Below are 26,387 nucleotides of genomic sequence, written 5' to 3'. Positions count from 1 at the left end.
GCTGGACTGCGCCTTAACATTCAAGCTTCATTACTCGGGCATCGTTGCGAAAGCTAACAGGCAACTCGATTTCATTTTCAAGATCGCTGACGAGTTTCGCGATCCTGCCTGTCTAAAAGCTCTATACTGCTCTCTAGTGCGATCGATCTTGGAATTCAGCTCGGTAGTATGGTACCCGTATCAAGAAGTTTGGATAGCGAGGATTGAATCTGTTCAAAGGAAATTTGTTCGGTATGCCTTTCGTCACCTTCCTTGGAATGACCCTGTGAACCTTCCGCCGTACGAAGATCGTTGTCAACTCCTGGATCTTGAAACACTAGAACATAGGCGAACGATTATTCAGGCCGTGTTCGCAGCAAAAGTACTTATTGGTGATATCGACTCTCCATGAATCTTGGCTGAATTCGAAATCTACGCACCCGAACGAGTTCTTCGGTCGTGGAGTTTCCTGCATCTTGGACCTCCAACTGCGAACTACAGCTTGCATGACCCAATACGGTTCATGTCTGGGAGTTTCAACGAGTTTTACGAGTTTTTTCGACTTTAACTGTGCAGCGAAAACCTTTCGTCACCGTATTCAACGCAGACTCCTGAGAAGGTTCAACTGCATGACGAGGACTACATGATTCACGGACAACTTTATGCCATAGGATGATAACTTTTTTTATGCTATAGACTTGATGAATGTTCGTTGTAATTGTATTATTATTATTAATTTATTTGATAAGGCTCAACCGAATTAACTTTACAGAGCCGAGGATTCTTGTTCACTATACAATACATCTTAAAACTATAGTCAAAAGGTACAACACAATAAACATTTTATTTTTCGCTATCCAATAAGCCTCCTCTACCAGAACGGGAGCCGCTTCCAGTGGTTTACTTGTATGGCAGATTCGCCAACGAGGGTCAGAGAGCTTCCATTGTAGCAATGGACGCAAAACGTGGTCAGCACTCACACATTCATCACGAAACGGTTGCTTTGCAAAGTCGACGACGCATCGACTGAAAGAACTGCTGATGAAGAACAATGAGGAGGACCACACAATGGTTGCTGCCGAGTAAACAAACGATCGCGTGACACACATTGAGAGTGGTCTGCTTCTGTCGACAGCCGAGTGAACACTGTGTATTGTATTATTGTGATTTTATATTTCGATATGGGGTTTTTATGCCTTTTCCCCATCAGACTTCATTTAGACACGTCCGATGAAGAAAAATAAATTAAATAAATTAAATAATATAGAGTGGAAAATTAAACTTTTTCAATTTAGCAATCAAACATTCATGCCAAACACTGTCGAATGCTTTTTCTATGTCTAGAAGAGCAACTCTAGTTAAGCAGCCTTCAGATTTGTTTGAACGAATTAAATTGGTAGCTCTTAAGAGTTGATGAGTAGTTGAATGCCCATGGCGAAATCCATACTGCACATCTGCAAAAATTTAGTTCTTATTGATGTGAAGCATCATTCTATTCAAAAATATCATGATAAAAAGCTTACTGAAGAAAGCAAACTTATTGGACGGTAGCTAAAAACTTCAGCTGGATTTGATCCGGCTGCAAAATTGGAAAAACTTTTGCATTATTCCATTTATGAGGAAAGTATGCTGAATGGAAACATTTGTTAAATAATTTTACCAAGAAAGACAAGGTACTCTCTGAGAGTTTTTTTATAAGAATAAAGACAATTCCATTCATGCCCTGGAGCTTTCATATTATGAAACTTTTTAGTTATAGATCTGACTTCGTCCAAATCAGTCCCGCAGGAATCATCAAACATAGCGCATAGCAAATTTGTGATCAAAATTTTACCACCTATCATCCACAATAGTTTGTACAACGTACTCAATTATTTTATACACAAAATAAACCATTTGCCTGTACTCTACTGTGGAGCGTGCTGAAATACCTAAGATCGGTAGTTGGTCCAGACGAAGACCATTATGGCGGTTGCTAAAATTATGCCGGACAAGTCATGACCAATGGCAAGATGGACCAAACTGCCGTCTGTAAAGACCATCACTAAGGAAAAAAAAAGTCATGACCAAGTAGGAAGAATAGGCATCTTCCAGCTAGCGTATCTGCGTCGATGCTTAAGGTTCGAGAATGCTGATCATTTGTTCAGACTGAATTATTGAATTATTTTCCAAGAAAAACGAGCGATAAAGTTTCTGATATGATCTGGACTTAAATTCCAAATGAACATCATAAATATCACAGCATGTTGGATAAACCATTCTTAATTGTGTAAGTGCTAGCGTCTTTGTTTAAAGGATTTTTTTTAGATTATCGTGGTGTTTAGATCCGTTAAATTGTAGAAAAATAATGGCAGGTAGTGTTCGTGAGTGTTGTGCAGTGTTCTCCTTTGTCAAACTCCCCAGTAGGCAAAAATAGAACATCTTACCGTAGAACGCAACAATCCACTCCACCGAAAATTGCAAACCTCACCACCAAATGGACGAACAACCGCCTATTGGGAGGCGATAGAGATGGACATTTTGAATGGAGGACTTGGAGCAGTGACCCAATGACTCTCTCATTTATCTTTATCTTTATCTTTCTTTATTAAAGAGATTTTCTGCCATCGGTTGATTCATCTCTGGACTCATTCATTTTTCAAATTAATAATCACTGATCATAAGACCACCAGCGCAAAACGTAGATCAAGCAAGCAAGCTAGCTAAATTTAATTGGAATAGCGAACCAACGTGAAAACATTAATTATTAGTTGAAACTGTGAAAAGTGTGAGGAGAGAGTCAAGGGCAGCAGGTAAAAGACAATAATTACCATTTTGGTTAAAATGGTCTGTCGTGACCGGACCGAGGTTTCCAGCCTCGGTCATGGCTACACGAATCTCGGCTGCTATACTTCCACTGCTGCTGCTGCTGTTCCTGCTGCTGCTGCTGCTGCTGCTGCTCGTCCGTCGCTTTCAACGTTCGTCACAAGAATGCCTTCTGCGAGTTAGTTTTTTAGTTTAAATGATCTTTATTTTAGTTTAACTTGGACGATTACCATATAAATTTTTACTAAGTGATTTAATTGCTTTCTTCATCTTTAGGTATGGGCAAAATTCAAAATTTGTTTTACAGAATTAGTCCTAGACTTAGTACACGGTCGACCACCTTGGTGGGATTGGTTTGTTTTGTTTTTAGAATTTGAAGAGAAACTACTTAATACTACTATTTACAGCTTAAAACTAACCTACTCTACTATATACACTTAACCTACTATGTACAAATTGCTTATTAAAGCATGTTCAGAAAGATTGCATTTTTGAATAAATTTAGTTGTCATATCATCAATTTTGGAATCTACTTTGGGAATTTCTGCCTCTTGATGGAGGTCTGCTATTCTTGTGTCGAATGGACGATCTAGGATCATCCTCAACACTCTATTCTGTGCAACCTGGATTTTGTTCCTGTGGGTCTGAGCGCACGATTCCCACACCGGGGCGGCATAGAAGATCGCGGAGGCTATGATCTGTTTGTAAACAGCCAGTTTGTTTTGCCTTGAGAGGCGGGATCTGCGGCAAATGAGCGGATACAAACACCTAACCAAGGCGGAGCACTTAACTAGGGTTTTCTCTATGTGCGAGCGGAACAGGAGCTTCTCATCGAACAACATCCCGAGATAAGTAACATCAGTGCACCACTCGACCCTTGTACCATCCATTATTACGGTACAGGAGGGAGACGGTTTAAGTTTTAATGATTGTCTGTGAAGGAACATGATCGCTTGGGTTTTCGAGGCGTTGATTTTGATTTTCCACGTGGTGGCATAATCAGTAAAGGTGTCAAGGCATCGTTGGAGCTTGTTCGTAATTTCACGAGGCATCCTACCCTTGACGGCTATCGCGGTGTCATCTGCGAACAGAAAGAACACGCAACCGTCTCCTAGAGGAGGGATGTCCGACGTGTAGATGCTGTAAAGCAGTGGTCCCAGCAGACTCCCTTGCGGAACACCTGCTGGGATCGGAAATTGTCCCGAAAGGGAACTATTCAACGACACCCTGAACGACCTTTGCTGGAGATAGTTACGGGTGATTTTCACAAAGTATGGTGGAAAGTTGGAGTTACAAAGCTTGTATATAAGTCCGTCGTGCCAGACATTGTCAAACGCCTTTTCGACGTCTAACAAGGCCATGGCTGTGGACTTGGATACAGCTTTGTTACTTCGGATGTTATTCATCACCCGCACTAGCTGATGATTGGTGGAATGCCCCTTGCGGAACCCGAACTGTTCCGGAAGAAGAATGTCATGTTCCTCCACAAACTTGTTTAGTCGGCTGAGGATCAATTTTTCGAACAGCTTGCTCAGCGCTGAGAGCAGGCTAATCGGTCTGTAGCTTGACGGTAGTGAAGGGTCTTTCCCAGGTTTGCGGATCGGGATGATTTTTGCCACCTTCCAGATGCTTGGAAAGTAGTGCAGCTCCAGGCACCTGTTGAGGATGGCAGCCAGCAGCGAGTGCACCCTCGCGCTGATATTTTTCAACTCTAGGTTGAATATTCCGTCAAACCCGGGAGCCTTCATGTTCTTACTGTGTTTCAGCGCTGAGCAAATTTGTTCCTCTGTAATCCGTTCTTCTGAAGGGACGGCACAAGGGGATGCCTTCTGCGAGCTTAGGTATCCCATATTTATACCCAAAGAATGTTCCCTCTTTTACACAGCGCTGCTAACTGTCTCGGGATTTGCCCTCACAAAGCAATGATAGTTAGATTTTATTCACATTCACGCTAATTTGGGTTTACTCAAATTAAGCGTTTCATTACATGACTTAATTTTCATTTTTTTTAATCATTATTATTCCACACCAACTCTATCTACCACATGGTCCTATTACCAAATGTATTTGACAATTAGGACCCCACTGTATTTAGTACAGATCACACTGTGAAGTTCCGGTAGACGTACCGGAAGGTTACACTGTCACTGCCTGCTGGCCTGAGTTCATCACCAACTCGTAGGCCCAGGACGTGTAGCCCGGTGCTCGTCATCGTCACCCCGTACAGCAAGCGCACGACGAGGTAGTGGAGAGGAAGCAAACGTCGACCGAGGACAAGCGGTCGATGATCGAAAACACGTGGTGGAGGTGTTGCGAGGGGGCTCGACGAAGAAAACAGGTCAGATAGATTGTAAAAAAGTGGGAGAAGAAGGGAGTAGTTAAAGAAACAAAAGAGGGAGAGTAAAAGTTGTCAGGAAAGTGATAAATCGTTAAAGTTGAGTAGTGAAGTGCTTGTGGAGTTATTTTCTGTGTCACGTGCGATCATTCCCAGTTCCGCGTAATTGCAATCGATAAGCACCGACCCTGAGGCCATTGGAGTCAGGGAGTCTCAGAAGTGCTCCTGACTGTGGTGGCTGACACTTACAATTGAGTTAATGGTTGCAGCTAAATGTCACCAAAACGATTGTTTACATAACGAGTAACTTACCCTAAACGACAATTGTTATTTAGCGCTTGATAAGATTAAGATTGGCTTCATGAGTATGTGACATATTCTTATCTAATTCCAAGTAGTGATTGTTCATTTTCCTATTTTTACTCTTAGTTATGAACGGCTTATCTTCAGCTTGGATAGAGTGAGGAATCGGCATTTGCCATTTGATTTGTTAGACATCAGTAACTGTTTCACCATTGGACAGTAAAGGTCGTAGGCTGTTCTGACCCTACAGGTCAGGTGTAATATTACTTGCCAAAAAGGATAAAATTATCATTAATACAGTGCATGTGTACACAGTATACAGTACAGTGTTTTACTGCATTTGTTTATTTTTGTGGCCATAAAAATTACATGAGATTTTCGACATGATTGAAGTGCATCCTCTTGGATGTAATATTAAAATTATTATTATTATTATTTAACTTTATTAAGGAGGCTTTCAGCCTTGGGCTGGTTCGCCTCCAATCTTAAAATTATTATTTTTTTTTGCTGTGTAGATGGATAGATGTAAAGGTGGTCACGAATTCACGGTCTGCTAGTGTTGGTGAGTTATTTGCCGTTAATGTTCATGAAAAGTTCACCATTTTGCCATAAATAATACCAATACAAACAAAAATCCGGACGGATCCGAGATGGAAAATGACAGGTGGTCAGGAACTTACGGTCTCCCAGTGTTGGTGAGGTCTTTGCCGTTAATGTTGACGAAAAGTGCACTATTTTGCCATACAGAAATTCAAACCAAATTTTTTTTGGCGAATATGGACGGTTTTTAACCTGTTTCATATGACCGAACGGTGTACGCTGGTCACAAATGCCGTGCCAAACTGATTTCCTACGCAATTATTCAATCTTTGATGTGACTTTCGCTAATAAACACGAGAAGCATTTCTTATAGAAAACTTGCCATAACAAAATCGTTCATTTTAGTAAACAAACTAACACTTCTTCCGACTTTTACTCGCCTAGGGACGGATCTATTTCATTCAACCGAAAGGTGTATTCTGCAGTGCTGCGAGCTGTCACCAATGTCAATTGGCCTAGCAGTGAATTTCACCTTCGACACTGATATTCGTACAACGGCGCCGGTGGTGTAGTGGTAAGCGTGATTACCTCTCACCCCAGCAGGCCTGGGTTCAATCGCAGTCGGCGCCGCCGGGATGTTCTGGGTCATAACATCTCTGATCACGCCTTCCTTCGGATGGGAAGTAAAGCCGTTGGTCCCCGGTTCATGAGAGCTGATGGGTCGATAGGTAGGGTCCAGGTGTGGGAGCTGCCTTCCTGGCACGGACGACGGAAAAAACAAACCAAAGGAAAAAAAACTGTTTTTCGTAGTAAGCATAATATCAGGCGTACGGCTTTGACATTACTATTCATATCAATTTCACTAAAGTAAAGTTAAATATATTGCTTTTATCTCAATAAAAGAACTGTTTTGTATAACTGTTGCATTGTTTTAATATTACTGATGGGTTTTCTAAAGATCGGTACACGATTAACTGGCGCATATAAGTAAAATTTACTACAGAACTATGAATGTCAATGGCCCCTTTACGATGTCAATAATAAATGTGAGAACTGATACTGATATCAGGTAGGAGAATTTACGTATTCTCGGCAACCTAAGCAGCGACCTTCTTTCTATAGCCTTTTTCTCTATGTAACGCACACATATGCAGTATTGGTTTGTTTACAATCTTTTGCTGCCAGCTGCTCTAACAATTTCAGTCGAAAGAATTGTCAAAAACTGTTTTGAAAGGCTTTTACAAAGCTCCAATCTTCTCTAGTGAGAGCGAGTATTGTCGGCAACCAGTTTTTCTTCGGCAACCGTTCCATTTGAACTGCATGAAAATCTGCTGTTCTATTATCGGCAACTCGAAATCAGCTACAATTTGTAGTGCGTGTGTTTCATTTCAATAAAACCTTGCAAGATTGCTTTTTCTCAGTGGTAAAAATATAGTCAAATTGAAGCTGAAAGCATAAAGAATCGTTTGCATGCATTCAGCGAAGTGTTTTCGTAAGAAAATCCAGTGAAAATAGTGTTTCAATTTGGGTTGCCGAAAATAGTCTGTGATGCCAAAGCCGTCATTTCCCCTAGTTAAGAAAACTCAGCGTTGCCAAATTGATTTCCCACGCTAGGGATCAATCTCTAGGTGTGAATTTTGCAAATAAACACAAGGAGCCATTTTTTTATTTTTCTTTATTTGTTTTCCGTCGATCTTGTTTTCAGTACCGATTACCATACTACCGACGCCACGGATCCATCACCGCATGGACCGGGGACGTAGGGCTTTACTTGCCTTCCGAAGGAAGGCTTGATCAAACATTTTATGCTTCAGAAAATCCCGGTGGCGTCAACTGGGATTGAACCCAGGTCTTTTGGGTGAGAGGCAATCACGCTTACCACCGGTGCACCCATGGCTAAAAATCTTCATAATAAAGATTTGAAAAAAATGCCATATAAAATGGGCATAATTCTATACAAACATTTGAAATGGGTCTATGTCCAAACGTAGACAAACCAGAAAATGAAGTAATGAAATTGGGTTGTTAGCGGAATGCTAAATAAAACAGCAAAAGGGTTTATCTTCCATTTAATTCCACTTAATTAATTTTGGTATCCATGACAGATACGTATTTCGACTACAATGTGCAGTCTTCATCAGTATCATTCCCACTAAAGAACTTATCAAAATCTAACCCCCTTAAGTACTCATCCCCTAGGTAAAAAAGTCAAGATCATAGGTATAAAAATGAAACTACAATGTGTTGAATCGGAACCTACCTAACTAATAAAAACCAAAGATTTAAGTAAGCTAAAGGAGAAAAATCTATACAAATCTCTAATAAGGAAAATCCCCAAAGGCTTGGTAGCCATCATAATGAAGTAATGAAATTGGGTTGTTAGCGGAATGCTAAATAAAACAGCATCAGTATCACAGTATATTTTGATAAGTTCTTTAGTGGGAATGATACTGATGAAGACTGCACATTGTAGTCGAAATACGTATCTGTCATGGATACCAAAATTAATTAAGTGGAATTAAATGGAAGATAAACCCTTTTGCTGTTTTGTTTTACAGAAAATGAATTTTAAATTTTTCCGCCCCTATTCAATTCATGTATAAGAAAATTTTAGTATTTTATGCATTTATATTCTTCACAATAACAATACTCAAGTAACCAACAAGCCCGCTGTACGACTGATATAATGTTCGGAAACCCTATATTTACCTTATATCGCAAAAAGGGCGATTATCGGGTAGTTAGCGGGCTTGGTGGTAACTTGGGTAGTAACTGTATCTCAGTATACAACCTCCAAAATATGCGAAAAGCTTTCAAAAATATATGAAAATCGATAACAATTTAATTTAATAAATTAATAAGCCTTTTTGTGAATCTTTCAATGGATATGCCCTTTTTAGTAAGCCGTTGTGCTTGTCATCACGAATGGTACGTTCTTTGCTAAGCCTTTTCGCAACGTCAAATAAATTCAAAACAACAAAGCCTAGCTTTGGTTTGAAAATTTTCAATCATCGGCCCTTCTACGTCACTAGGCTTATCAATGAAATGAAATAAATGAATGGTTGCCCCTTTTAGCGTGCGGGCATATTAATGAATCGAAAAACTTCGTTGATCGGCCGTTTCGACAATCGAGTTATTTTTAATGATTTTTCTCGATTATGCGGAATTTTCCTACACGATTAGGCTATCAAGCGGTGCTAAAGAATGGTATCAAAACCCGATGTGTTTACGTTTTGGACATAGGCCCATTTCAAATGTTACTCGAGAATACATTTTAGTAACAAACTAACACTTCTTCCTTGTGTGTCACCTTTGTAAGCCTTATACAAAGCTGACGCACAAGGCGCCCTGTCGCCAATTTTGATAAGTGCTACGTTCACTGAGTCAAATAGACTTAAGAATTTCATAAGACTCGACTTATGAACGACACATATGAATTTCATAAGCGCGACTTATGAATTATTTTCGTTTATCATGAGGTAGCTCTTATACGCCTATAACCATTAAAATTTGCAAGCGTTGGAAGACGAGTGGTCAACACACGTCCATGGTTCGGTTCCAGTCTGTCGCATTTTATTATTTTTTTATCATCTTTATTTTTCATAAGGCAAATCAGTGAAATTCATACTGATTTCTTGTGGCTAAAATTCATAAGTGGATCTTATGGAATTCTTACGTCCATTTGCCTCAGTGATTGGATAAAAATAACGTTTAGAGGATGTTTTAGTATATGTGTCATGGTAGGAATTAAATGAAAATTTGATTATCCTACACAGAAAAAAAGTTGTTGAATATTATATCCAAACTGCTGCAACCAGGTCAATCCATCAGTTGTGTAATATAACGTTGTACGATGTACATCAATTTTGCGAACAAAATTACAACCATTGATGTAATATTGTATCTGCTTTTTGCTATTACATCATTATTTCATACATCAGCTTGAATAACATTGATCGATATTACAATTTTTTTTTTTTTGCTGTGTACATTTGGTGGAAAGTCGCCAACATGTATTTGGCACCACTGATGGAAGTCGACATACGAAATAGCTTAAATGTCATATATGTATATTGGTATACTGGTTCGACGAGTGCAGTGTACTGGTGCATCTATTTCAGATCAGTTTGGCTGACCCTTTGCGGGGGAGTTTAGCAGGCACCGCCTAGAATCATGGAATAGGCTTGAAACCTCGACGACGAAGTGAAAAGTGAAAGGTGACAGACAAAGAAGAAGTGTAAGTATGTTGTTATTCATTAACTGAGCTACAAGTTTTGAAAATGTGAATCAAATCGAGAGTGAGGAATCTTTTGTATGGTCAATAGAGTGTAGGGGTGTTATTTTTTCATGTATTGTATCCAAATTCCCCATATAAAATTCAAACGAAAAGCGACAGCTCATCCCTATTTAGATCCCTCATAATGAGCCTAAATTTGCAGAGAATGGTGTTCGCATCTAAAGGCACTTATCTAGAGGTTGACCCGTGGAAAATTAGAATTTTTATTTTTGTTGGCTAGTGAACAGTGAAAGGCTTTCGAAGGTAATAACACTCTGACTTGCGATTGTAGAATAATTGTATATTTCAGTTTCAGTTAGTTTTAATAATTAACCAATTGCGCAGATAGAATTCAATATTGTTTTATGCTGAATCTTTCCCAAGTCCTATGTTGATATGTTGCTTCCTGTTGCTTACGAATCGACCCGATACCATGTGGCAAAAGTCACACGCAATCGATTATGCTTATTGCAAGTATGCTAAGCTATGCAAACAATCATTTCATTCATTGCGCCGTCTGCGTGCGTTGGTGATCGCCTTGCGCTTGACCTAGTAAACATGTTTATTGCATTTGGGATTTCTTAGGAATGTTTATTTGAGACCCGGTGGAAATGCTTGGAATAGGTACATTAATGTCATTTTGATTTACAAGTTTGTTTTTCGTTTATGTTGCGCATCGACACTTTTAACGGAAATGATTGCGTCTGTTTTTAAATTGGTTTGCGCATCCACCACACCAGTCTACTAATCCATCTAAGGAGATTTTCACGTCCGGTTAAATTGGTGCGATATATGACAGAGCTAATTTCATTCATAGGTTAGGAAAATAATAAACAACTTTACATGGTGATGCACGCGCTAGTGTGCGTGCGATAAACATGACTAATCTTTATAGAGTTCTCCAGATGCACAAAAGTGTGCGTGAGACCACGCACTACCTTTTTAAGTAGTTTTGATATCGAGATACCTTTTTGTTTCTTCTGCTTCTTCATTTTTTATATATGGATGTTTGATTTTAGTGTTCGTGAGATTGCGCTTGGAGATCTGTATAGGGCTCGCACAAGCCGCTGCTCGTTTATTATGTTGTATGCGTGTGAGTGAATATTAGGGTGCCAATGAAACGTTTGGGGAAAAATCAACCATCGAGTTTTTTAAACGAACCATACACAAAATGATCATCGCCTTGAAAAAAAAACGTCCCTTTGGGCTCAATGGAACATGTGCCACAGTGGTTTAAAGTTTGAACTAATTTTATCTAAAAAATATCCAAAGGTTTTAGAAATTTCGGAAATCGAAGACTTTTTTTTAATGCCAAAATGTCTTAAAACCATGAAACGTCGAGATCTAGTTTTAACGTTTTAATTTCAAAAATCAACTCTTTGGGCCTTTGGAAAAATTTTGAAATCGGTAAAAAAAAATTATGATGTAAAATGACTTACAAATGCATGAAATGTCGGGATTTTTTTTTTTACGGAAACCGACTTTCTGAGATTTAATGAATTTTTGGAAACGTTTTTTTTTTTATTTGATGCCAATTGAGTTAAAAATACATGAAACGTCGAGAACTAGTGTTACCTGATAAAACACATGTGTTCAAAATTTAAATATCGTTGATATAGAATTTTTTCGTGAAATTCCAAGTAAAATAACATCCCAGAAAGTTGAGAGATGATCAAACTGATTTGTACCTTCCTTAAAGCTGTCCTTGCTCGCTTTCTACTCTCTATATAAAAATTTTCACAGTGCCGTACTCTAACGGAACTATCAACTCTATACTTTCATCTCCTCATCTATCGTATAAAAATTACCACTTTAGTCTGTTATTTGAAATTAGTATTTTCAACTATGTAAATATTTAGTATTGTTTTGTAGATAAAAGATGTACGAGAATTGATTTGTTTTCCATCGATCTTGTTTTCCGTGCTGAGGACCAATGCTACCGACGCCAGGAAGGCAGATCCCACACCTGGACCCTACCTTACGATCCATCAACTCATGGACCGGGGACCAACGGCTTTACTTCCCTTCCGAAGGAAGGCGTGATCAGAGATGTTATGCCTCACAACATCCCAGCGGCGCCGCTGTGATAATATGATAGATCAGCATGAAATTAAGTATCAAGGAGTAAAATTTTCAATATCAAACGTAGAAATTACGGTATCAAATACATAGTATGTGTATGTGATATGACATAGGTTTGATATTGAAACGGAATTGCAGGCAAAATTTTACGATGTTATTTTGTGATATGTTACATAATGCTCATCCATATCGTTTTCTGGTAATGTTGAATGTCAGAGATATTTTCTTCAAATCGGGTAGGATATCAAATTTATTAATCAATGAAAATACGCCTCCAAACGCGTAGGTGCACGGTACCAGGTAGTTCATTGTCTTAATTGAGGAATACTGATACTGTAGGTACTTCCTCCACGAATACGACAAGTTTGATGTTCTTGGCCATGATGATGATGCGCTTGGTGAAACTGGCCCACGTTTCTCACGATGACCAACTGTACCCGAACAGTGCTGGTGTAGCTTCTGCGCTACTTCTCTGGCAGGAACGGTCTTCCAGGTAGCCTTGGTAGAAAACTGCTTGCGGGGACCCTTTCTTCTTGTCCGCATATCGACTGTTTTGAATTGCTTCGTGATGAACGATATGAACACGTCTGACGTTCAAATGGAAATGCGGCTTCGGCTTGTTTCGTTTGGTACCAACTATGTGATGACTCTGTTAGGAAAGACACCTCGTTATATAAGCAAATGTATGGGTAATGTTGATGCTTCCAATGTTCGTTAAATTTCATAGTTGTTTAACTATTTGTACTATGTGCCAAAAAATGCTGGATAAATTCCTCGTCGAATGGCATATTACATGATGTTTTTCACATTGTTGCTTTGAAGAAATATGCGTTTGAAAACACCCTCTCATTTTCGATTTCATCATGTGACTTCCAGTATAGTAAAGAAAGACGTAGTCCTACGTCAAAAAAAGTTACATCAGATATTTGGACCAACCCCTTTGAGATAGATAATTGGTTTCTTCAGGAAAATAGCTTCAAATTAATTAAGCCACAATTTTGAAAAGAATTACGCCATTAGTAAAACATAACAATAAACCACTAACCATTCAAAATTCAACTCACATCAAAAGTTTGGTTAAAAATGGTGGACATTTTCGGGAAGACACATCACAATAAATAACTTTGCCGCGGGCGAGAGGGTGCTATTGGCAAAACTGGAAAAGTTACTGACAATGTAAGTACACAAAAAGCCCGATTAGTACCCGCAGCCTCTCAAAATAATGAAATTATATTGAAAATACTATTTGCGAAAAATTTTCTTCATGTAGACCCAAGTAATTTTAATTTGGTCGTCCTCAAATTGCACTGTCGATTTCGCTCTCACCAATCCCACCTTGGAAGATATTTAACGCTTGGTTTCCATGACATTTCTTCAGATGTTTTCTTTTGACTCGATTATTCCAAACCAGCTGGTTAATGCTCTTGGTCATATTTCATAACATCGGAAGGGAAGTAAAGCCGTTGGTCCCCGGTTCAGTTGAGTTGATGGGTCGATAGATAGGGTCCAGATATGGGTGCTGCCTCCTTGGGGTCGGAAGCATTGGTGCTCAGCACGGAAAACAAGATCGATGGAAAATAAATCAAGGGAAAAAAATATAAAAATCTGGAAGTAATCTGCATAATTATCATAATAACAATTTTTGTTGTAGCTTTCAGTACCTGATGACGATTTTCACCAAAAATTATTTTTATTTTATTTGCAGCTGACTCCAGATCGATGTCATCAAGATAGTTGAACCAAGATCAAGCATATTTCTGGAATCCTTACACAAACCCATCGCTCACTTACAACGAACCGGACCGACGATTATAGAAGCCGTTTCCTCAAGTCTTATTTTACTACATCTGGTAAGCTCGTGAATTTGACTTTTTGCACCACTACTACTGTACGGTGGCGTTATGTTGCGTGGTTGAGCTAAAAGTTTCGACAAATTGATGGTTTAATCTTTGTTAACTAAAAAAGATAAATCCTTTTGAAAATTCAACCTTAAATAGTTCTTTATTTTTAATTATGTTACTAGAGCTGGATAGCGATCAGACTGTAAACTGCCGCTCATTGTAAGTCGGTCCCAATGAGCCGGTGCAAAACATCTAAACGCGTTGTCCCATTACATAATAGGAGCAATGACACGAAGCAAGTCTAAAACTAATTTTTCTCTGCTTGCTTATTTTTACTATGGGACAGACTTGTCATAAGCGTCAGTATATGACTTTAATGAACAACAAATATTCTTTTAAGAGCTAAACAAAAGTGCAAAACATGTAATTCCATTTAGCAAATTCTTTATCCATGATGCGTATTCCGGCAACAATAGGTTCGTATTTATTATTCGATATCGTAGCAGCTTAGTATTTTTACGTGGAGGGTTATTATAACAGCAACTGCGCCTTTGTTCGTGCTTCGTAAATGATTTCAAGCTAATCGTTCCTTTTTAATTTGTTTCAGACAATGGAACGCCGCAACTTAATTTATAATTTTCTGATAATCTTTACCTTGATCGACAAAGGCACCACCTTTAGCATATTAAATCTCGAGAACAGTACCATTGTGACTGACCAACCCGTCATCAACCAAACTATGTACGTCACCTACCCAGACCTCTTTATGCTCGACATGAGCAACCAAGCGGATTTCGAATTCCCCATAGACAAAGTTATGCTGATTCACGATGGTCTATCACGATACCATTGCAACAAATGTGGAGTGCATTGCATCTACCGGGAGTCCTTATCAGCACTGCCACAACTAACTCATCTTATGCTGGAAAACAACAGCCTCCAATGCATACATCCGGATGCGTTCGAGAACAATATTCGTTTGAAAGAACTTAATCTTGCTGGTAATCAACTTTCTACATTCAATCCGGAAGCAGCAATTCGGCACATTTCTAATCTCTTGATACTGAATCTGAGTCTGAACGATAAATTCGACTTGAACAGGGTAGATCTTCATGGTACAAGGTTGATTTCATTCACTTGCAATCATTGCCACACTACAATCCTCAATCGAACAACATTGACCAGCATGCCGAAGCTTTCGCAGCTGGATCTTTCGAACAATGGAATGGAGCAAATCGATGATGATGCGTTGCTACAGGCAAGGTATATCCAGATTTTATACGTAGATGGAAATCGGAACTTGCAACGGTTGAACCTCAAATCGGAATCGATCAAGAAACTGAGTGCCAAAAAATGTAATTTGGGAGGAACACTGAATACATCTAAGCTGCCGATGCTTGAATTTATCAATGTAAGAATGAATAAGATTAACTGGTTGGATGAGCATGGATTTATGCAGAATACAGTCCTCAACGGTGTCCTGCTGGACGATAACTTAATCGAAAAGGTCCCTAATTTTCTGTTGGATCTTCCTTTGAAAGGGTTGGAGAAGCTGTGCTTGGATAGGAATCCATTGCAACCGGACCTCCAAGTTGATGCAGCCAAGGATTTGTATGCAGCGAAAAAACTCCGTAACAGTTGTTTGGATGATGCTAATAATTTGCATAAGTTTGAAAACTATTTACCGAACATCAATGGAAAAGCAGTTTACAAGAAGTCTCCTCTTCATAACCTTCGTAGTGATGGATTGACGGTAGATCTTTCGAATAGAAACATCGTCTACATAGAACAAGAATATCTAGTTGATAATGAAAATGTTAAGAAAGTATTATTTGATCATAACCATTCATTTGACTTCCAACAAAATAGGGTATTTCTTAAAAGCTCATCGATTGAAGGATTATCATTGAAGAACTGCTCGATTACGACAATATACGAGGCAACGTTCAAAGAACTACACAATTTAAAATACTTGCATCTCCAAGGCAACAAAATTCAATTCATTCGTTCCGAATCCTTGTTCAAAAATAATCCAAACATATCATTCATAAGCCTGACTAACAACAAACTTGATTTTATTGCTGCACTTGCATTCCAAAAGTTAGAGAAATTGGAAATCCTTCAGCTTGACTGGAATGAACGTCTATCCAACAAAGCCAACAATCCGTTCCTACTGAGCAAATCACTACGGAAGCTCAGTTGCAGACACTGTCGATTTGAATGGCTGGATGCAATGACCCTAGTAGGGTTGCCAAATCTGCTAGAGCTGAACCTAGAGCACAATAAGATTGCGATCCTGGATGCCAATAGCCTGCAGTGGACAACTCAACTGAAGTACTTAAATCTACACGACAATCATCTGCTGGCCTTTGAACCAAACATCAACGAGCTGAGCCGATTGAAGAAACTATGTCTGGGAGGAAGTCCAATTTTTGACTTGGAGCATCCGAAGAATCAAGTTCTGATTGATAATATCCAGAAGATGATGCAGCTAGACAAGGATTGTCCCGATCAACAATTCTCCAAGGAATTGGATGAACGATACAACATAATAAGCAAAGACAAAAATGAAACCAAGCAAGCATTGGTGAATTTTGTAACATCATCGGCCGCGTGTTATAGGACAGATATGGCTATTCCAGTATTGCTTAGTTTTTTTTTTATTTTTTATTCTTAGTTCTATTTATTAAGCCTTCGTTTGTACCGGGCGTCAATTGAGCCCCAAATTTAATTAATCTACTGCTAGAACTGCTAATCCGAATGCACAATTCGATTATCTTATTATGAATTTCACATTCAGATTATTGTAACTACGTATTCAACCAAAATGTAAGCATAATCTTTAATTTATTTTTGTTAATTCGTTTTACTCATTTTATTCACATTTGACTATAGCTTTGGAAGTTCACATAACAGTGTAGCCTATAAAACAAACCTCGTAGTGTTTCAATCATATCTGTTCACATCTCTAAACAATGTATGACAACATGTGAATAATTTCATGTTGGTAGCTTCAACCGTTATCGTATTATCCTCGGATTAAGTCCTGATCAAAATGTCCGATTGTTTTGATGTCGACTTCAGAGTTAATCAACACGCCTCTAAGCAAAAATGTTGCAGATCATCCAAACAGGGACGGGATCAAAAGTTAATCTGAGGTGGAGCTTACCGTCATCAAAGTTTGTTTCCGTTCGTCTATTCGTCTCGGTTCCTACACCGGGGATGTAAAGGCCCACGCACATTAGATCCGGATCGGACGCGTTGCGGCAAAGTGACAGCTAAATCTATTATCTAACTGTCAAATTTACGTCAACGCAACGCAAACGGATCTAATGTGGGTGGCCCTTAAGATTTGCTCACAAGAAAAGCATCAAACAGTTTTTGATCTGTTTCACACGCTAAGAAAAAAGTATGCATAAATGTTTAAATTTTAAACAGTTTCGAGAAAACCCGCACATATTCATAAAACGAATAAACGCTGTTTACTCATCGGGTGAATAAACGCGTTTTTCTCGAAAGTGATTAAATTTTAATCATTAATGAATAAAGACGTTTTTCTCAAAAGTGGTTAAATTGTATACACCGGAACGATTTTAAATGGTTGGTTTCGTGTATTTCAAGATATTATATAAACAATTACATTCAAATAAAAATCAATAAAAAGTAATATTTATTTCAATTATACAATTAAGAGGTGGCAGAGCAAGATCGCACTATTTTGCTCTTAAGTTTTCAAGACAGTACAATGTCGGCCACTTTGTCATCGCTCGACATCCCGTCCAGGTGGAACTAGGATGTTTCTTTTCACGATCCCTTCGTCGACCTTCCCGTGTCGTGCTCGGCAACCATTCCGTTCCGTTGCCCGGCGAACTCGATCCGAATCGTCGTGTTGCCGTTTGCAGCCCTGTAATGGAGATCAAATGTTACAAAATAATGAGAGTCGATTCGGATCGTCGTGCTGCCGATTGAAGCCCTCTGTAATGGGGTTCAAAAGTTACAAAATAATGTAGGAGTAAGAGGGGCATAGTGAACAGGGGGGGGGCATAGTGAGCATTCCGTGCACCAGCTTGGACTTCCGGCCGTTCGGAACAAATTTATTGGTGGTAGGATCAGTATCATAATGATATTGAACCTACTACCAGTTGATTTGTTTCATGCAGCTAGAGATCCATGGTCAAACTGCGGGATGCTCACTATGCCCTTCTCCCCCTACCTTGTTAGATATACTTACTATTAGCATCGGTCATCTCTTTGGCCTGATCCCACACGGCGACAGGATATTCCAGTCGGCATGTCCAGCAATATATGTCATGGGAAGCCAACCCTACCGGACAACGCTTGTAATAGCTGAATCTGCAGCTCACTAGCTCCTACGGAAAAACTTATGAAGAGAAGTTCTTACCGCTCCCTGGAAATAATAAGATAGTTAAAAATTACTATTAAATTGTATCTAGATTATAAATAATACTATAAACATTATATCTACCTGCAAAAAGTTGACCAATGATGGCCGCTGCTTTTCGGAAATAATTGTTCCCAAGTTTTTTTTCAGTCACCAGTGAATAAAATTTAAACACTTTTGTTGAAAAAAGGTTTTCTCTAGAAATGTTTAAATTCTATACACTTTTTTGCTATAAATTTCAACCACTCTATGACAGCTCGAACAAGCTCCCAAAAGTGGATAAAAAAATAGTCATTAATGCATAAACTCGTTTTTCCGTGCATACGATCGGACAGACAAACCTCGGTCTGTACACGGTCCAATGGGTTAACCCTACTCTTGAGTAATTAATCAACTCAACACGGTTATCATAAATCGCTTAAAATTAAATCAAACTTTACTCTTCATGCACTTTTAGCAGACCACACGTTTCTGTGTTCAAGAAGGATAAACACGCCCATGCATGGCATGCTTGCGCATCTAGGTTACGTTAACCTTCCCCTTGCTGTTTATCCTTAACGAAGAATATAATTATAATGTTTAAACGTTAAAAATGTCACATTCTTGTTTGTAGAGCCATATCAGATCTGAGTTACAAAAATAAATAAACTTACAAGATATTTGAGAAATCCCAGATCTGAGAGGGCATAGTAGGGTGGAGCGCTACTTCGTCGTAATCGCCCATTTCCGTTCTATCAATAAGAAAAGATCAATAATATCAATGATTGTACCGTGCAGAAATCAATGATAGGTTTGTTCTGATGCGTTAGTTTATTAGCTACAACATAAACCCTGTTAGAGCGCATTGTATGAATATTTACGCTCATTGTACTCAAAACAAAAGAAGCGCTCCTAGCGAATCCCCTTTTTCTACGTTTATCCGTAGGACGAAGAAAATCTAATGGCGTTTCAATGCATTAGGATTGAATTGAAGCTCGTAGAACGAATTTAGAATCAAGAAGCAGTGTTAGATTTTGAACAATATCTCAACAATTTGTGACTCTTTATCAAATCCAACGGTACGTATGGAAAAATGAATAAATTTAGAAGTCATCTTTGATATAAATATTCCATTTTTTTTTCAAACTCGTTCAGAAAACAGAGGTAAAGCTCGGGTTGTGCTTAGTAGGACGGAAATTGTTAAAGTTCGGTATTGAAAGGGATATGTTAAACCCTGGACAAATCATGTAAAAGTTTTACATAATTATAAGTTGCTAATGCAACACGTAGCCGTAAGATCACTTTGTACAATTTTGTTGAATAAAATTAAGTTTCGTAGGTTACTCCAGATTTTTCTCTTTTTGAATCCGAAAGAACTTTCGGCCTAGAAGTGAAAACTTCTCTCCTTAACCGGAGAAAAAAGTAGCTCCTAGAAGAACTCTTGACTTGGAAGTGAAAACTTCTCTTCTTAACCGGAGGAAAAAGGAGCTCCTAGAATCGAGAAACAGTGTCTGACCTAGTAAGCGAAAGACTCTCCCTAACCGGAGAAGAAAGTAGCTTTTGGCGGCGACAACGGTCAACTAGCATATCACTTGGAAACACCTTTACCTCACCAGGCTTCATAAAAGCCATCTATGACAGTTAAATTAAATGACAAGGAGAGAGTAGCAAAATCATTCACTCACTGATCATCTCTGTTGGACAGTTATTACGTTTCGTGCGAAAAATCTTAAATTTTTGAATTGCTCCAAAAACTTGCAAGGACCATCATGGAACCAACATGGAACTTCGAAAAATCAGTGCGAAACCGAACATTTTGTCAGTGCAAACCTCAACCTGAGCTGTGTTTTAAAAGCAAACGATCAAAGTGACGTTTGTCCGAAAACAAGCAGATTAAATCTTGATACGCGATTCAGGTTGGAACTGAATAATAAACGAATTTGCTATTAATTTTAGCGAAGATTTATTGAAATACATTGCGTTTCCTTACGGACATCAAAGTAACGAGTTGAAGTTTTCTTTGTTAATGGATACCAAGTAACATTTTGGGTTTTATTATGGTTCTGTAGACCACGATTTAGACTTGTAGAATGCTATAAAACCTCAATAAAGCTTACAATGTTACTTGGGATGGCTTTCGAATGCTCGGTGCATCAAGTGCCTCAAATTAAGACTGATGAAATAGAATAAAATAATTACATTTTATCCAGCAACGCGTCGTGTCGTGTGTAGTAAAAGATATCACGGTCATGAGTCCAGGGAACAGGACCGATAATACATCATATTTTTTTTTAATGATCTAACATACCTTATTATATCCACCACAGTGGGATTGGTTTGTTTTAAATTGAAAAAAAGGAAACTACTTATATCTACTAAATATGTACAACTACAACTTTTTGATTTACGGTTTAGGGACTTGAGGTCAATTTAATTGTTTGTTAGAAAGTTTGAACATACTGAGAGGTTAGCACATATCATCAGTAAGAGACGTATGTGTGAGAAAATTAACGAAAAAATCTAAGTTGCGGTAAAAGCACATATCGTCGATAATAGACGATTGTTGTGTAGCACGGTTGCGCAAAAAGGCTAGGGTGGGAAACGGATTCGAAACTCAAATGTCATTAGCCAAATACATCCATAGACCATATAGGTCCACCGTTGTCTAATTGGCAATGCACCCGTGTACTGAATGGGAATTGTGGGTTCGAATCCCACCGGTGCCCTTAGATTTTTTCGCAAATTTTCTCACACACACGTCTCTTACCGATGATATGTGCTTATCTCTCAGTATGTTCAAACTTTCTTACATAGAACTACAACTAACCCTGGCGTTAACATCCATACCTCTCACGCCAAAATTACGTGTTCAAATCTCACCCCGGACATGACATGACCCAAGAGTGTTAAAGTGACATTAAAAAAAACTACAACTAATATACAACTACTTTATATACCTACTCTACTATATACAAATTGCTCATCAAAGCATGTTGTGATAAAATTCCCACACCGGAGCTGCGTAGAGGATCGCATTTGCTATGATTTGTTTGTAGACAGCCAGTTTGTTCACCCTTGAGAGGCGGGATCTGCGGCAAGTCAGTGGATACACAGACACCTAACCAGGGCAGAACACTTGACTACAGTTTTCTCTGTATGCGAACGGAAGAGGAACTTTGCATCGAACAACATCCCGAGATAGGTTACTTCGGCAGACCACTCAACCCTTGTACCATCCATGATTACAGTACAAGAGGGATCCGGTTTCAGTTTGGGCGATTGCCGATGGAGGAACATGATCGCTTGTGTTTTGGAGGCATTGATTTTGATTTTCCACGTGGTGGCATAATCAGCAAATCCTTTGACGGCTATTGCGGTATCATCTGCGGGACTCCTGCTGGAATGGAAAACGTTTCTGGAAGACAATCATTCAACGATACCTTAAACTACCTCCATAAGTACGGGTGATTTTAACCAAATGTAATGGGAAGTTGTAGTTACAAAACTTGTGCACAAGTCCATCGTGCCAAACATTGTCAAACGCCTTTTCAACGGCTAGCAAGGCCATGGCTGTGGATTTGGATACAGTTTTGTTACTTCGGATGTTATTCATCACCCGTACTAGCTGGTGATTGATGGAGTGCCCCTTTCTGAACCCAAACTGTTCCGGAAGGAGAATATTGTTTTCCTCGACAAACTTGAGCAAACGATTGGGAATGAGTTTCTTGAACAATTTGCTCAGCGCTGAAAGGAGGCTGATTGGTCTGTAGCTTGAAGGCAATGTTGGATCCTTACCGGGTTTGCATTCATTCCTTTATTTAACGTCGGTCTCTGTTCCGCAATCCAGTGCCAATCACCGACGGACATCGATTGCGATCCATTGACGGCAATCGAATGTGCAGGAAGGCAGCTTCCACACCTGCGTAGGATATCGCACCCATTCATCAACACACATGGGCCGGGACCAACGGCTTTACTTCCCTTCCGAAGGAAGACGTGACCAGAGATTTTTATGCCTCAGAAAAATCCCACCGACCTCGGCTGGGATTGAACCCACACCCATTGGGGTGTGAGAAAGCAGTCACGCTTACCACTACACCACCGGCGCCGGTTACCGGGTTTGCGGATTGGCATGATTTTTGCTTTCTCCAGATGGTTGGAAAGTAGTGCAGTTCCAAGCATCTGTTGAAGATAGCGGTTAGAAGAGACTGCACTTTTATGCTGAGTCTCTAGATCTTTATTTCTTGTCTTTGTTTGGTTTACATGTATGAATTATCAATTGACACAGCTGCGTCTTTTCAACTTTAGTACATTTGAAATTTTAATTATTATTTACAGTTCCTAGTCCTATCAGGCCTGTTTTAGAGTATTACCACATTGGTGGGATTGGTTTGTTTTGAATTCGAAAAAGGAGACTACTTATAAATACTATGTAACCTAAAAAACAGTCTCTTCAATACGACCCAAATTTGAGTTTAGTTCACTCGTAATCGCCAAAAGTGCAGGAACTCAGCGATGAGTAAATTTGCCTCATGTTTTTACAGGTTTTTCCAGGGAAAAAATCCCGAATTTGAGAAAAAAAAAAGATTGGATTCACTCAGTCTATTGGTACTACCATAGAGGTATGTAACTCTAAGACTAGTAGGTCCCGAAGAAACGTGCTCAACTTTTTGGCTCAGCTCTGGTACTATTTTCGGTCCCAAGCTAATCGATGCACCCCTCGAAACATAGAATAATCCACTAACCCCCATTTTATCTGTCAAACTTTCATAGCGAATCAAAACAAATATAGTGTAGTACTAGAATTCCGACAAGAATGGGATACGTTAATCGTTTGCTTGGGACCAATAGGCTAGTCAAGTAGTGAGCCAATTTCAAACCGATAGTTTCGTATTGATTGTTGGTACTACTCCGAGACTGAATAAAATTTTCTTCAATTTCCTCATTTTCCGGCAGATTTTTTAGGTTTTCCACAGGAAACCACCTGCACTTTTGGCGATTATGAGTGAACTAAACTCAAATTTGGGTCGTTCTCATTCGCCGTGCGCCGGGGAGATGAAAGTTGGTTCGTCCAAAAACTGCACAGTGTACAGTTCATGTTGTGCGTGGTCGAACAATAGACATCCGTTCCGGTTCCGCTGGTGCGGTCAAAACAGTATATGTGTGTGTAAAATTATGTTTATTTCTGTTGATTATCATAGTACATTGATTTAACATTTTAATTGACTAGCTTACCTGGCTCTTCAGGTTAAGGTTATGGAATTTGGCGTAACTCTCCCAGATTGGCATCCCGTATTCTATTACGGGAAGGATGATTTGTTTGTAGACAGCAAGTTTATTTTTCAGGGATAGAGTAGACCTCCTGTTGATGAGTGGATACAGTGATCTTATCAAGATGTTATACATCTGAAGTTTGGCAGTCAGAGCTCTGATGACCTTACCCTTTTGGACGATGGATGTGTCATCTGTGAACAGAGACAACGATCCACCATCAGGGAGAGCTGGCATATCGGAGGTGAACAGGTTGAATAGAATGGGGCCAAGGATGTTTCCTTGTGAAACCCCAGCACCGACGTTGAAAGCATCCGATGTGATGCCATTCAGAGAGACTCGGAACGTCCTGTTCAATAGGTAGTTGTTTATTAACTTCACTAGGAAGATTGGAAGACCGTAGTGCTGCAATTTGAACACCAAGCCATCATGCCAGACATTGTCGAACGCTTTTTCAACGTCCAACAACGACATGGCAGATGTTTTCGAAACAGACTGGTTCCGTCTGAGAATGTTTGTTACTCGAGTCAGCTGGTGGACGGTCGAACGACCTTTCCAAACTGTTCCTCGAGTAACAAGTTGTTTTCTTCGGCAGATGTTAGGAGCCGGTGGTAGACTGCTCTTGCGAACAGTTTTGATTACCCTGAGAGAAGGCTGATTGGTCGATAACTTGAAGGAGAAGACGGATCCTTACCTGGTTTCCAGATGGGTATGACTTTAGCTGAATTCCAGCACGAGGGGAAGTAGCCAAGTCGGAGGCACAGATTAAAAATCAGTGCCAGATGGCTGTAGAATCTGGAACGCAAGTGTTTGAGCTCCAGATTCAGGATGCTGTCGAAACCTGAGGCCTTCATGTTTTTAGATGATTAGATATAGGCCAACAGTTCGTCAGCCGTAATCTCGGATTCCCCGGAAAAAAAAAATTGGGAATCTGATGGAGATTGGTTGCGTTTTCAGCAACCTCAGCTTCGTGAAGGCTAACGATGTTTTGTCCAAGATTATGAGAGCTGACGAGATGTTGACCTATCGCGGAATTTTGGTTAGTTTCCAAAAGAGCTGTGCACAATCTGGGAGTGAGCGGATCCTGATAGCAAATTCCTGATTTATGAGGTCCACCACCATTCACCTTTAGAAGTCTTATAACGTCTTTGGTAGATCTGTCAAGGTTCAGAGTATTGCTCACCTGTCTGGATACGTTCAACTGTTGTTCCCTGGTCCGGGATATCGCCTCCTCGATGGAATGCAGACACCGGTCAACGTCTTCGGGCGTCTCCGGAAGGACACCGTAGTCGACAGTGGAGTCGACACAGTATTGGAACTGATCCCAGAATCCGTTGACGGATGAGCCCACATCAGCCACCACCGGATAGTGGTCCGAACTCAGTCCTGGTGGGTCACAGGTTGCGAGATGTTGTCTCCCATGTTAATGACGAAGATTTCGATGGTGGAGTGAACGCTAGACCGGCTCAAGCGGGTGGGACAGTGCGGCGTTATTATAGTGTAGTGAGCCTCTTGCAGGTCGTCGTTCAGGATTGTGCCGTTTTGGTTGTGTCGACTGTTGCCCCAAGCCTGGTGTTTCGCGTTCAGGTCGCCAGCGATGATGTACTTCTCACGGTGTCGAGTTAGTTTTATGATGTCTCTCCGCAGGTCTGCTGCCAACCCGTCCCTGATGGTGACTTGTTTGGGACAGTAGGCCGCAATGATGGTAATAGGGCCGACAGGAGTGGAGACTTCCACACCCACCGCTTCGATTATCTTCAGCTGGAAACTCGGTAGCAGTCGACAGCCAATATTCCTCCCTAATGCGATAGCCACTCCTCCTCCACAGGAGCTGGTCCGGTCTAGCCTTACGAGCCGAAAATCGGGGAGGTGAACATATATCTCCGGCTTCAGGTGTGTTTCGGTGATGACGGCGATGTCAAAGCTATGGTCATTGAGGAAATAAACGAACTCAATGATTTTGCTCTTGAGCGAGCAAGCGTTCCAGTTAATTATTTGAATGCCTTCACGGCCTTATGATCACCTCAGTCACGAGGATCACTAGTTCGTCGCTTGTGAGTGGAGAATTTTCTTCTGACTCACCTGACACAGCACGGGCGTACGATAATCCCGGGGTAGTAGAGCCATGGCTCGGCTGGGCCGCAGCATCAGTGAGGCGATGCTGAACTGAACGGTGGCTGGGACCCGCTTGATCTGATGTTGGATTCGCAACGGGGGGAGAGGGGGGTACGCTGGTTTAGTGGAAGCGGTGCTAGGTTCGGGACCATACGACGAGCCGGAAGTACAGGAAACGTTTCCTTGCTGACAATAGGAGCACAATTATTGCGATGGCGACCAGGTTGGTTCCTCGTGGAAGCCTGTTGTCGGATCTAGATGAAGGCCGCTCGATTGGGACATCTCCTATCGCTGCCCATCGCTGTGATGGTTGGAATCACAGTTCACGCACTTAGGTTCAGCTTCTTCTTCCTTCTTGCAGGCGGTAGTATTGTGAGCCCCAGCACATTTGCTACAACGAGCCTTCATGTGACAATTCTTCGTAACGTGCCCAAATGCCAGACAATTAGTGCACTGTGT

At 40.1% G+C, this 26,387-nt stretch overlaps 1 protein-coding gene across 1 annotated transcript; it reads left to right on the top strand.

Annotated features, from left to right (window-relative positions):
• The first annotated feature begins 5,766 nt into the window (after positions 1-5,766).
• Positions 5,767-16,846, top strand: LOC135702639 (toll-like receptor 6). Its single transcript, XM_065223673.1, has 3 exons — positions 5,767-5,984; positions 14,026-14,170; positions 14,769-16,846. Exon 3 carries the CDS (start codon positions 14,772-14,774, stop codon positions 16,836-16,838), a length of 2,067 nt encoding a protein of 688 aa, XP_065079745.1. The 5' UTR covers positions 5,767-5,984; positions 14,026-14,170; positions 14,769-14,771; the 3' UTR covers positions 16,839-16,846.
• Positions 16,847-26,387: the final 9,541 nt, after the last annotated feature.

The sequence above is a fragment of the Ochlerotatus camptorhynchus genome, unplaced genomic scaffold (assembly GCF_037179485.1).
Source record: "Ochlerotatus camptorhynchus isolate MF236.1 unplaced genomic scaffold, CSIRO-AGI_Acam_v1.1 ptg000196l, whole genome shotgun sequence".
NCBI lineage: Eukaryota > Metazoa > Arthropoda > Insecta > Diptera > Culicidae > Ochlerotatus > Ochlerotatus camptorhynchus.
The sequence above is the reverse complement of the archived record's forward strand: the minus strand, read 5'-3'. Positions and strand labels throughout refer to the sequence as shown.